The sequence below is a fragment of the Chelonia mydas genome, chromosome 22 (genome assembly GCF_015237465.2).
Source record: "Chelonia mydas isolate rCheMyd1 chromosome 22, rCheMyd1.pri.v2, whole genome shotgun sequence".
Classification (NCBI taxonomy): Eukaryota; Metazoa; Chordata; order Testudines; family Cheloniidae; genus Chelonia; species Chelonia mydas.
Genome location: NC_051262.2, coordinates 13,466,428 through 13,480,408, shown reverse-complemented (window position 1 = coordinate 13,480,408; position 13,981 = coordinate 13,466,428). Strand labels below are relative to the sequence as shown.

General features: G+C 42.7%; 1 protein-coding gene across 3 annotated transcripts in view; it reads left to right on the top strand.

Annotated features, from left to right (window-relative positions):
• Positions 1-13,981, top strand: part of POU2AF1 (POU class 2 homeobox associating factor 1) — a 63,996-nt gene that overhangs the window by 30,683 nt on the left and 19,332 nt on the right. Inside the window, exons 8-11 of one of the 3 annotated variants that reach the window (XM_043533885.1) lie at positions 2,630-2,681; positions 4,214-4,383; positions 6,304-6,420; positions 13,073-13,237. In XM_043533885.1, coding sequence (XP_043389820.1) covers positions 2,630-2,681; positions 4,214-4,383; positions 6,304-6,420; positions 13,073-13,237 — 504 coding nt within the window. Of the gene's footprint in view, positions 1-2,629; positions 2,682-4,213; positions 4,384-6,303; positions 6,421-13,072; positions 13,238-13,981 lie in introns of those variants that run through there. The other 2 variants (XM_043533886.1, XM_043533887.1) reach the window with 2 other exon arrangements.

Sequence of the window (13,981 nt, the reverse complement as noted above, 5' to 3'; positions counted from 1 at the left end):
TTGGCTCTGATTCCAGGTGTCTCTGAAATTGGGGCCAAATTCAATGAAAGACTTAGTGTCTCATGCCTGTATGTTAAGTATTAAGGGTTCTGAATGAGTCATTACAATACAAGTATTTATATTTGAAAATCTCAGCTAAAATGCTAAGCTATGGGGAAATTAGGTTATTCAACAAAAGTAGGGAAAATGTTATACTTTCTAATATTTTAGATAAAGAGCCTGTATGAAGCATCACTTCAAATCACCACTATCTGGGAAAAAAAGAGCTGAATGTTTTCAAATGTTGCACTCTGCATTAAATCCAAACAATGCTCATTTCCATAGAAATTCTTAATGGCTTTTACTAGTTTCATTTGCATACGGCCCCAGATATTACAAGCAGGCATGTTTGCTTCAGCCTGCCATATTGCTACACATGAAAATTTTACAATATGAACATTTCCAGTGTCAACAGAGCTTTAGGAAATGAAGTTATGCTGTAAATGATAATGTGTGGAGACAGCTTGTTATTTATATTTTTCTAAGATAGCTCTAAATAAACGTGTTCACGTTACAGGGAGGGTTAAAAGGCCTGAGTTTATATTGTTTGTTAACCCAGTACAGCGTGTGCTAAAGAAAGTAGGCTGAAGTACTTGACCATCATTGACATAGATGCACTGACTAAAATTTATAGCTGTTAAAATAGAACTCAACAGAATTAATATTCAGACCTGTTCTAAGGGCTTAAGTGGGACTTTAGTAACACAACCTGGGTCTCCGGTGTCTACACTGCATTATGCAGACCCAAATCCAATCACCCATATCCCAGACTTCCGAGTGCACTCCCAAAATGTGGTCGCTTTAGCCCTTAGTTCGTGGTGCAGTGTGGGAAACCTTGACTGTCCACAAAACTTAACTGTCCAGAGGACAAAGAAGGGCAGCCCATGGGAGGGTGGGATACTTTTGGTAGACTCCTGGAGCATGAATCCCATGGGGCTGCGTCTAAACTGCAAAGCAACAGGATCCCAGCTTGACTGAGGCTCGGACCCTCCACCCCAATGGAGTCCTGGGACCCTGGGTCAGCACGATTTGTGTGTTGATGGAAGGGGAGTTATGCTTGAGCTTGAGTTTGAACTCTGATATAGCCATACCCACATAGATAGGCTTTGTGCAGCTTTGTGGATAGGATTCACAGCCCAGTGAGTGAGTAGTTTGAAACCAAACAGTAGTTACCCTGTCTTTTGCTCTGGCAGGCATGTTCAGTATCAAAGTCCAGTGCCTCTGAATCTCTCATATACAGGACAGTTCAGCTTTCCTTTGGGCAGTACGGGTCAATACATCAATGACCAAAGTTCAAGTTATGGCCAAGGTAACCGGCAAAGGGGAGAAATGGGTTGATGCCCTTCTTTGCTCCTTTATGACGGATAAAGAAGGTCTGCAAGGGCTTGGCTATTATTAAAGGGAGCAAAAGTGTTCTACATGTTTTTTACATTAGAAATTCAATTGTTTCCCTCTGTTTTTCTTGGTAAATTCTATGATCCAGTAGGATTGTGATATCATCAATACCCGAGGGGAAACGACATTTACCCAGCCGATTTGCGATCGTGGCTGGTCTCTCAGTCATGCCCAGTAGTGACCTTTTATACTGTAAGCCCTTTGGGGGAAGGTCTTTCTTTCCATAATCATAGAATCATAGAAATATGAGGCTCCAAGGGACCTGGGCTGGTCAGCACTGCCCTGCATTGCGGCACGGCCAAGTAAACCTAAACCATCCCAGACAGGCGTTTGTCCAACCTATTCTTTCAAAGCTCCAGTGATGGGGATTCCCCAATCTCTCTTGGAAGCCTGTTCCAGAGCTTAACTACCTTTATAGTGAGAAAGCTTTTCCTAATATCTAACCTAAATCTCTCTTCCTGAAGATTAAGCCCATTATGCGTACATACAGCGCTAAGCATGAAAGGGCCCCTGATCTCTGCCTGTAGCTTTTAGTTGCTACTGATGTACAGATTATTATTAGAATTATTACTCTCTAAAGTTATTTGAATTAAACATATTTTTAAAAACAAACACCCTGTATGCGACAAAAAGAAAAAATCTGTTTGTTAATGATTCAGCCCCTGCCATATCCCTTTGGTTAAGGATTGAGAAAACTCCCAATCCACAATTCTGCATCCTCCAACTAGACATCCAGCAAAAACAGGTAAGATTTAACATTCCTGATATTACCAATTAAAAAACAAGCAGAAAAAAAATCCCTTATCCTGCACAAAATAAATAAAGAAATTAAATAAAAAATGGCCTTCTGTATCCATCATAAAGAAACAGAAAAAGTGCACAATACTGTTATTTCTCCTACTCCTGCCACCTTTAATACCTGAAAACATTTCCAGACAAGATGAAATAAAGGACCACCCATAGTTTTACAGCTGGGACAAAATAATTGACAGGTTTGAAACAATTGCTATCTCCAATACGTAGGCTAAGTGCATGAACATATAATTGGATTCATCTGTATTCTGGCATCAACAGAAATTCTTGCCAATCAGTTGACTCTGGGAATATTACAGATGTTTATGAATGCTTTGACTGGTTTTTGCTTTAAACAGCATTTTGCTGAATTTAATTTCTCCTGTGCTTTTGTCAACTCTAGGTTATTATGTCACTAGGTTTCCCTCACGATTTAGAAATGAAGGATTTTGAAGGTAAGATAATTTGAGTTTTAACTCTTTCACATTTTGGTTTTGCAGATTTTTATGTTGGCATTATAACAATGAATAATAATTATAATGGAGAGATGAGGTGGGCGAGGTAAAATTTTTACAGGACCAACCACTCTTGGTGAAAGAGAGAAGCTTTTGGGCTTACACAAAGCTCTTCTTCATGTCAGAAAAAGACAAGCTCAAATGCTTCTGACCTGAAGAAAAGCTCTGTGTAAGCTTGAAAGCTTGTCTCTCTCAACAACAGAGGTTGGTCAAATGAAAGCTATTACCTCACCCACCTAGTGTCTCAAAGATCCTGGGACCAACATGGCTACAACAACACAGCAAATAATAATTATAATGGATATTTGGGGCTCAGATATTTGAATTCAATGAGTTTTGGGTGTGCAAGAATATCAAGGAGAGTGTTGGCATCATAGGCTTTGTTTCAGCAAAGCACTTAAGCTATAGAATTCAATCGTACTTAAACACATGCTTATGTCCCCTGTCTGAATAGGGATATTTTCCTGACCTGGGACCATAATGGATAACAAAGTCCTGTATAATATATAATATAATGGGTTCTAAGGTTTATGGGTCTCTAATTACGTCTCATGTATTCCCAAGCAATTTGCCATTCATCACTTTGAGTTAATTGTACACAAAAATAAGGTGCCACAAGTACTCCTCTTCCTTTTGCGAATTCAGACTAACATGGCTGTTACTCTGAAAAATATTCCTGGAATTCTCTCAGAATAGAGGGAACTGTGTTGGAAAAAGAGCTGAAAATAAGGCAAAGATTCAGAGCTAGTGCAAATGACCGATGATGATGATGATTTATTTACTTATTTTTGTACAACGGTAATGCCAAAAGGCCCCAATCACAGATCAAGGCCCCAGCGTGCTAGGCGCTGTATACAAGTTGAGAGCTCACAATCTAGGTTTCAGAGAAGATGCTGCACATAGATGAAACAGACAAAAGAGGGAGCCCTGACTTTACCGAACAACTTACATTGTTGTTTGCAGTGTTGTTGCAGCTGGGATACTGTGCACTGCAGACCAGGTGAGTGAGGTAATATCGTTTATTGGGCCAGCTTCTGTTAGTGAGAGAGACAAACTTTCGAGCTTATGCAGAGACCTGAAGAAGAGTTCCGTAGAACTCGAAAGCTTGTCACTTTTGCCAACAGAAGTAGGTCCAATAAAAGACATTACCTCACCCACCTGCTTTCCCAGAACCACTTAGGGAGCCAACTCTTCTCAATATGTAAAGATTCACTTTGGCTCCCGGTGCCACTGGCATTTAAAATCTGTGTTAGGGACCCATTCTGTGATTTCCCTCTCCCTTGAGGCCTGTGTGTCTTTGGGGCACCTCAAACTATATGTGTGAGACCCGTGTCTCTCATGAAACCTCTTTTGTCATAACTGTCACTCGGTGAAAGGGGGCCAAAGTTGTCTTATTTATTTATTTTCCCCTTTATTTAAATCAACACTTTATTGAGACCATTTTAACCTTATTTCCTTTTTTTTTTTTTTAGGCCATACCCCACTTCACTGTGCTGTTCTGTCCCATAATTCCCTGTTCCGAGAGCAGCAGTGTCAGCTTACACTAACTGAGGAAGAGAAAAAAGAACTTCAGTACCAGAGTGAGGAGGTGCTATCATGTATCCACCTTCTGGTGCAGATGGGAGCCTCCATCCACAGCCGAGTAAGGAGCAAACTTTGTTGCTTTCTATGGCTGAATTACTGATAACACTGTGTCATGGAGCAAGTGCGCCCAGTCTCTTCTTGGGACAGGGTGGGGGTAATGATGGTCCCGTGGCTGAGTCTATACAACCATTGCTTGTCTTGGAATAGCTTGGCCTAGGGGTAAAAGTCCATATGGTTGCCCTCTCTCAGGGCTGTGTGGCCTGGCAGCCAGAGTGAACAGGGATGCCCCGTCAGCAGGACTGTGTGACCCAATGACCAGAGTCTGTATAATGGCCCTCTTCAGTAGGGCTCTTTGGCCTGACTGCCAGTTAGGAGAGAGGGCCGTCACCTGGGGGAAGCAGGAGTGTGGCGGCCGGGTGAGGGACCTAGGCCCTCCCTGCTCCACCAGGTCCCAGCTCAGGGCCCTGTCAGTAGCAAGTATGCCCGCCAGTGGGGAATCCACCTGAAACACGCTGACCACACACAGCTCAATAACTAGACCCCCTGAGCTACTTCCTACCTTGTTCCTGATGCAGCGTCCCCGGGGTCTCTGGGCTCTTCGGTCAATGCCGCTCCCAGCAGCTCTGACACTTCTTGGGTGTCCTCCGGAGTCTCAGCATCCCTGGCTTCCACCGTCTGGGGCTTCCACAGTTCCCAGGCTGGAGCTCCAACATGTGTCCTCCCTCTTCAGCGGTCCACCCTGAATGAGCCAAGGTGCTCCCTTTTATATCTAGTCTCCAGCCGGAGCATGCCCAGCGGGGGCACAGGGGCAGAGCCTCCTTGGCCCGGAGAGTAGAGCTAACCCTTGCAGTACCGGTGCGGGGCACATGCACCCTGTCACACACTGTAATATAGCAGTAGCACTTGGGAGTCGGATAGATGTCTCCAAAACAGGAGTCCAGTTCTAGAATGTAACATTTCTGTCAGTTCTAGTTGTTAAACTCTCTCCATTATGTTCTTGCTAGAGCTGGCTGAAAAATTTCAGTGAAAAAATTCTGGAACAAAATTATTGCAGAGCCAACAAACTCTAGTTCACACATTGAAAACTTTAAAAAATAGCAATAAAAGTGGGGTAGACTGAGATGGTTGTAAGATGCCCTGACTCCAAGAAGTTGAGATGTAATTGCAGTAAGATTGACTTTTTCAATCAAGTCGGTATCACGGATTTCAGAGTGAGTGATGCAGTGTGTGATGCAGCTATTTCATGTGCAGTATTTAGTAAACAATTAGAGTATTCCTACCCAGATTATTCTATGGCAAAAGGCTGCATTCTTCTTCTTCTATTATTATTATTTTATTTATTAAACTTCTACAACATCTTCCTTTTCACAATCTCAAAGCAGAGTAAAATTCACTCCTGTGCAAAGGTCCAACACAAGGTCTTTGCATCACTTAAACCTCACATAAACTCTATTTCAATTAATATATAAAAGATAGGTATTATTAACATTTTTATTATTTGAGAGAGAGATTCCCTGGTCCCTCAAGTTTCCTCTCTGCATTCATCTCCTCCTCCCATGGTACACAAGGCTTACTACAGGGCAACTGAGGTAATTCTTACAGGACCCTTTCGGGGAAGGTGATTTTGTATATATAAGCTGAATGGGATGGCAGTACTAAATTCATTTCACAGAGATTAGAGCAGAGATGTGTTGGCACTATATTACCAAGTGAAATAAGGAGCCTCATCCTTTTTCAACTACATGATCATGAAATGTTGGCCAGTGGCATACTGGATGAGCATTTAGGGGCTTTCAGATAATTTATTCTACAATTACTTTATTGTTGCATGTTCAGGACCAAATCCTGTATCAGCATAATTCTCCAGGAGTCATTGCTGATTTACCCCAGTTGAGGAGCTAGCCTTTAGTCTTCTCCAGCGAATTTACATAACATGCTAAGCTCTTTGGCAAAAGCTTTGTTGTTGTTTTTTTAACAGGATGTTAAAAGCAACAAGACAGTAGTTCATTACACGGTACAGGATGGGAACATCTCCCTGCTCAAATACTTCTTGGAACTAAACACTTTCATGTCTGAGGACTTTATCAACAGTAAGGTGAGTTAGGGCTGGCACTGGTGCATAATTTGAATGAACCACAACACATGGGGTATTCAATGGAAATGCAATATAACAACTGGATTTCAGAGGAAAAGATTTTTGCATGCAAATATAGCAAACTATCCACACTAAAAACAGGAAAATCAATGAACTGTGCAACTTTTCAAAGCTACCTTGAACCTGTGTATCCTGTTTCCATTTATAAAACGTATTGCAGGTAATATTTTCTAGAAGGCATCGTGCAGGAAGCTAATGTGAGAAACAGAATATGGAGCTTTACATTTTGACCACGAATAAAATAACATAATTTGTATTGCTGTTGTAACACTCACATACGCAGATTGGGTTTGGAATCGCATTGTACTAGGAGCTGTATCAACAAAGATGAGCGATACTCCCTGCTTACAGTCTAAGGCTCTGATTCAGGAAAAGCAGCCCTAGTCAGAAAAGCATTGAAGCACATGTCTAATTTTAAGCACATGCTTAAATTCCATTGAAGTCAAGGGTGTTTACCCATGTGCTGAATGTTAAGCATATTCCTCAGTACTTTCAGAGTCCGGGCCTAGAAGACACAAAACAGATGAATGGTATGGGGATGAGGCTAGAACATACAAACCGGTGACGGGTATGGGGATGAGGATAGAACATACAAGCAGAGGAATGTGGGGAGGAAATGCCACTGCTTTGTTACCTATGTGTTTTGTTGCATCTTTTATTTTATTTTTTTAAAATTGGGAGTAAGGTAGGGTGGCAAGAACAGGGGCGTTAGGAGAAATGAGGAAGTAGAAAGAGAAGGAAGGGAAGAGGGACAATTATAGCTTGTCACCTTCTTAGGTATAAACAGCAGACAGGTTTTTGTGGGCATCACAGCAGAGGTAAGCCTTAAAGAGGGATTTGAAAGGAGGATCGAGGACTGGCTGCATGGATTGTATTCAGGAACGTTTTGCATTGGGGATCACTGCCCCATTGTGCTAGATGCCCTACACACACGTCACAAAATGGCAATCCCTGCCCTAGGAAGCTTTGGCCCGAATTTTTAAAGGTATTTAGGTGTTGTGGGGCTAGGCGTTGCAATGCCTAAATATTTAGGAGCCTAAATCTCATTTTCAAAAAGGATTTAGGCATTTAGGAGCCAAGATCCCATAGACAGTCAATGGGATTTAGGCTCTCAGTGCCTAATTCCCCTTTGAAAATGAGATTTAGGTTTCCACATCTCTTAGGCATTGCAGGGCTAAGTGCTGCAATGCCAAAATACCTTTAAAAATCTGGGCCTTACATTCTACATGGAGCATCGAATCTATACTGCATTGCAAGGAGTAGTATTCAAACATGGATCTTTGGCTAAGCAGTGAACAGCTGACACAAGGAGTGAGGGAGATAAGCAGAGAAGGGGTTGGGAAGGAAGGGGAAGGACAAGAAAAGTGATTACTCAGTGAGGATGAAGATCATTATTGAGTCATTTTGCAAGCTGAGCAAAGAGGCCTGAAATGATGCATTGTGCTGTTCCGCTTCCCAGTGCGATACCATGGGTGAGCAATAAAATGCAGCGCGTTTCAGTCTGCGTCTCTCCCCCATCGCCTGTGCCATCCACAGCATGGAGCCAGACTCTTGGAAACAGCTCTGCTGCTTAGGGCTCATTCCAAGGACCACCAGCACAATCGTTTCCGCTCCAAATTATTTACACCCTTGAAGCAGGTCCCAGAACCATGTGTCTATTTTGTCGGAGATCAGTGATGTTGTTCATCGCCATGACTAGCTGTAACTTTGGGCTTGGAGAATGTAAATATTTTACTGTACATTTCCAGTTCCTGGAAACCATAAGGAGAGCTAAGGGGAGATAAAGAAGTGACATACAGCGGCCAATGAAAGCCGTGACCCAAAGTTGCATTTCAAGAGAAATAGAAGGAAATCAGCCTGGTACAGCTTGCTCTGTTGCCAAGCCTCTAAGAGGATGTCTACACTGCAAAAAACCCAAACCACCCACGGCAGTGAGTCAGAGCCTGGGTCAGTTGTCTCAGGTTCACACTACAGAACTAAAAATAGCAGCGTAGATGTTCCCACTTGGGCTAGAATCTGGGTTCCGAAACCTGGCGAGGTGGGAGGGTCTCAGAGCCCGGGCTCCCGCCCAAGTGCCAACGTCTACCTGCTATTTTTAGCCCTGTTGTGCCAGTTCCCCGAGCCTAAGCCAGTTAACCCGGGCCCTGGGCAATGGGTATTGTGAGCGAACTTCATGACATTTATGCTTTAGTAGAGACCGTCCCCCTGACATATTTTCTGGAGTTTTTACTCATCGTGACTTGCCTAGCAGCTAGACATAATGGGCAGACCCTCAGCGGATGTAAACGGGAGCTGTTCTTTCGGCTTCAGTGCAGCTACGCTCCAGCCAGCAATCTCACCATCTGTTCAAGCTGCCTCAGCCTTTTTTTTCAAAACCTTCTTATTTATTATTTTTCACACCCTGCCAGCACATTTATCAGCCCAGCTGAACTTAGCATTGCAACATTTCTCGCCACAGAGTGACATCTGGGACAACACCTAACACCAAACCATCACCACGAGTGGTAGATTTGTTGAGACTGGATGTACATTTTTCAGCACCTGTCATCAGCTGTGAAGAAGGGGGAAAGAAAGTTATTCATCTAATGTCCAGAAATGAACATGGTTTGATACAGAGACTGAGAGAAAGCTGTACAATTAAATATTATGTAGCTCCATTTTCCCCAGCTGAGGGTCTGGCTTATAAACACACAGATCCAACAGCAGAAATTCACTGTCATACGTACTCTGAAGTGTGGCTTCCTACCCTCATGTCAGCCTCTGACTTTTCAACATGGCCTTATTGAGGAATCCTCCTTGTCTAGTTTACTTAACCGTTCTCCATTGGATTCAGCAGGAGAGAAGATGTTATTCAGTTCAGTTAACCCTGGTGCTCAGTTTTGTGGATGCACAAGTGACACTTGCATGTTTCTTCTTATAAAGTTCTATTTGACGGGGAATGGCACGTGCCTTTTGCTCTTTGTGGTGGGACAAAGATCTGTAAAGAATAGTCTCTCTCCTTACCCTTAATTTTTTGAAACACCCTGGTCTTTTTTGCATCATTCTCTCCCTTTATCTCTTAGGACCCATTGTACGGGCAATAACTTGTCCATGGGGTTCTGGTATCTGACACTGTCTCCTGATAATAATCCTGTTAGGCTCTTTCTACATTGATAGGATCATCTGGAGTCTTCAGCTGCTCTACTGTGTCTCTTGTAACCATTATTTCCAAGAAAAAAAGATTACATCGTTGTCCTCTTGTCTTTCCTGTAGTTGAAGAATGTGAAGAATTTGAGCCTGCACCCGGCCCCCATTTTGCTCTAATTTCTTTTCACAGAGTTTCATAAGTTTCTGCACACTGTTCAGCGTCTGCTCGTATTTCTTCACAACTGCATTGGCCTTGGCCCATGGGGCAGTCAAGGCCTGCTGTGCTCTTTCTAAAGCACCCAAGAGAGAGTCTAGAGAGTCCCATTAGATTCCTGTCTGACTTTCTCCCATTTATGTTTAGCAGTTTACTAAAAGAAATATCCTTGCAATATTTACTAGCAAGTGAGATCCGGGGCAAGACTTCTTAAGGGAATACTCAGATAGTACAGGCCAGAGGCCAGATCCAAAGCTCAGTGAAAGAAGTGGGAATGTTTCTACTGACTCTAATGGGCTCTGTCTTAACCTTATATATATAAATTGATGGATGGATGGATGGGGCGGTGAGGGAACAGGTGGGTAGATAGATGGGAGTCAGAGGCCAAGAAAGTGGGTCTTGGATCAGGAAATAAGTGCACTGGCAAGTTTTTAACTTGTTTGCTTTGCTTGTTGGGATCCTGGCTATGATTCAAGATCATGCCTATGTATGCAAATACCAGCTTCATTGGGATATTGAGTAAAATCTGACTGAAAGCTGCCACTTTCGATGATCTCCTGCCTCGATGGGTCTGACTCTTTACCTGCTACAGTGTGGAAATTCAGTGATCTGCCCAATACAAAGTCATTAACATTAACAGTTTCCCTGGAATCTTGGAGGAGTTCTCGAAAGTGCAGAGGGGCTTGGAGACCCTGAACTCCATCCCAGGGCCGAGTACGCAGCAAATACTGAACCACAGCACAGTTTGGAGGAGGATGAGATTATGAGCCCACTGTGCCTCGAGGCTGCAGCCTGAAGTACTCCCCAGTAGGCGTGCTGGCGAGATGGGCATAATACCTCTGGGAATGCTGGAGGAGAGCACATGGCAGCAATTGCTGGTGCACCTTGTTACAAGGTACAGCGAGTTGTTGCTCTGTATAGCAGCCCTGCTCCACTGGCTAATGCAAAGAGGTGGGGAGTATTGGAGGGCATGACCCTGTCTTCTCCCCAGCCAGCCCACCCTGTGTGTGAAATCTAATGCCACAGCTGGCACTAAAGTCACCAGTCTCTTGTGCACCAAAAGCCTGATCCTGCATGCATTGAAGTGAATAGCAATGCTTGCTCCATTAAGCCATAAGATCATGCCCCTGTGCAATAGGAGAGACGGCTCCCTGTGTTCTCTATCCCTCCCCCCCGGCAGGACTGGGCATCATTTAGCCTGTAGTGTCCCTAATCCAACTTCCATTACAGCGAATGCAAAGGCTTTAATGAGAGTTAGCTCAGGCTTTATAAGATTAAGAGTCTTATTTGCCTAGCTTAATGCTTGGTTTCTGAAGATACCAGGGTTTCTGCCTCAAGACTGTTGTCAAAGATACAACATATAGACACAGATGTTTCATTTTTTCTTGAAAAGCCATATAAATAGCTAAGTAACAATAATTTTGTTTTATGGGATGGTAAAGTTGACATAACAGATTTGCTGATTCAGAACTTGTAAAAATACCTTGTTTCCCTAAAAAAGCTTTTAAGAATTTCATATTTGTTTGCTATTTAGAGGTGTGTTTTAGAGTATCCTCTGCATCAGAGGTGCACGTGGAACAAAAATTACTAACCACTCCTTCTAAAATTGGTTATCATTTGTGTCCCGTACCTTTTAATGTCATCCCCTTTCCAACTGAGCTCATAAAATAACTGCAACTGCATATCAGTGTGTAAGAGCTAAGTAGTATTGTTTGTTATTTCATCAATTAATAAATAGAACAGAGGGAAATGAATTAGAACCACAGCAGGTGAAATGATAATACAAAGCTCAACAGAGCACCGTCTGTGAGGAATACATGATGATTTGAAAAATAAAAGTTATGGGGCTGGTTAAATATATTATCAGTATCATAGAATCTTTAATAAATTAGTCCCTTGCCCTCTATATTTCTTTTATTAATCCTTTGTCACCAATCCTATTGACTCTTCTGGCTGTGCAGCGTGACAGGTTTTGTCCTGTCCTGTCAGATAACAGTGACAGAGTTCCTCTCCGGTTACAGAACTCAGTTTCAGGCCACCTACCGACCTGGCGAGGAATTACATTTTTTTTTTTTTTTCATTTTTAAGAATGCTTATGTTGAAGGACCCAGGAAAGCACTTAAATATGTTCTTAAATCCCATTGCTTTTCATGGGACTTAAGCACATGCTTAAAATTAAGTACACGCTTACATGCTGTCCTGAATAGGATGCTTTCCAGAGATGGGGCCAATGACAGGTGTGATTTCTTTCATCTGCCCCAGTACTTGAGCCCCCTTATATATACAGTCCTAGCATGTATTCTTAATAATATTACATAGAGATACATGGACAGCAGTAACCCTTCGAAAACTGGACACTTTCCAGGTGGATCACTTGTTATCTGAGTGTTTTGCAGTAAGTTCCACTAAGGACACTTGCCCAGTGATCCAGAACTTGGAAGAGCTCTAGCAGTAATAGGCAAGGTGGCTGGGACTTGCTTTTTTTGAAACAGGAAAGGCCCAGTGGCCAGGAAATCAATGTATTTTAGCTACAAATTTAATCCATTAAATATTGTTCCTGATCCTCATTTACACTAAAGCCCTTTTACACTCTTCTGGCAGAGGCCTTAATGTGCATGTCAGAGCCGTGTAAAGCGGTGTTAGTGCAAATGAGAATCAGGCCCATTATTTTCAGCTATGATGCCCTACGTGAGCTAACACATGCCATCGCACAATTGTGTGTAGTGCATCCACGTGCCACCAGATTTTACTTTGTCTATGTAAAGTTAGTTTCTTGATAAGTGACTTTTCTTTAGCCCTTCAACTTCCTTCTACAAGGCACTTTATATGGACTAAGCCCTTCTCTTTTTGCTGACAGCTAATCTGGTCCCTGCCACCTAACAAAATATGGTTCTGCAGACATTTGCAGGCTCGTTGGGCACATTGCTAGTCAGGTGTCTTTTGCTGGCCTCTGAGGTACTGCTACAACCAGGTATCCATTCTTAAAGCATCAAAAGCCACCAACTCTTAGAAGCAAAGCTTCTCCAACTTTGTAGCAGGTCTATTGAGCTGTGGTGTTTAGAATAGGCATATATAAGTAGCAGATAATGGAGATACCCTAAGGTAACCAATATTTTCTGGCCTCTTCATCTCTAATTGACAGTTTTCCATTTTTTGTACCCTTTTAAAACTGAAAATATTTTTGCGGGGAACTGAAAGATACAATTGAACCATGGACTGTAAGGTGTTGTTGTTTTTTTTTCATTGTGCTAGGCTCATGGTAACACTGCTTTGCACATGGCAGCTGCTCTTTATCAGGACAAAAATCAGGAAGAAATTATCAAATTGCTCCTGGACCATGGGGCAGACCCAAGCATCCGAAACTTAGACAACGACCAGGCAATTCACATGGCACAGTCAGGAAAGGCTGGCGATCGGGTAAACATTACATATGGTTTATACTCTATAACTCTCCCTGCCTATTAAACATAGACATCATGTATCTTTATCGAAAGAAAGAAATCAGTTATAGGGAAATTTTGCTACTGAAATTCCCCGATTGAAAGCCTCTGAAACAATGGACCTTCATTCCATTCATAGTGGAGTCTCCACTGTGCTAATTCTCCAGATCCCCAGCAATTACCATCCATCAGCTAGGCATTAAGGCCCAGATTTTCAAAAATGACTGTTGATTTGGGGTACTTCCATCTTCAGGGGTTCAACTTGAGACCTTTTAAAGGGCCCTGATTTGCAGTAAATGCTGAGCAACCACCCTCTGAAAATCAGGCTCCTTTAAGGTATGTCAAGTTGGGCACTGAAAATCACCAGTCACTTTTGAAAATCTTGGCCTAAATACAGTATTTCAGTGGGATTCTCCCGTCCCCCTCCTCCTCTGTTCTATCTAAACAGGGGAGGAGGAGAGAAATTGTCACTGCTCCATAAAGAGTAAGAAGAATTTCCAACTCCAGTGTTGTTGTGGTTGTTCCAAGCTGGAGTAAAGAAGAACTCGTCTTGCTACAGTGGCTTCCTACAGTTAGGACCTAATCCATGGCCTATTGAAGCCAATGGGGGTCATCCCAGAGGCCATCCTCTCTCTCTCACACACGCACAGTTCCCTCTGCAGCTGTTTCAGGTGAAGAAAGCCTCTGTCACCATTCCCAAGTGAATAGGGCTAGCTATTAT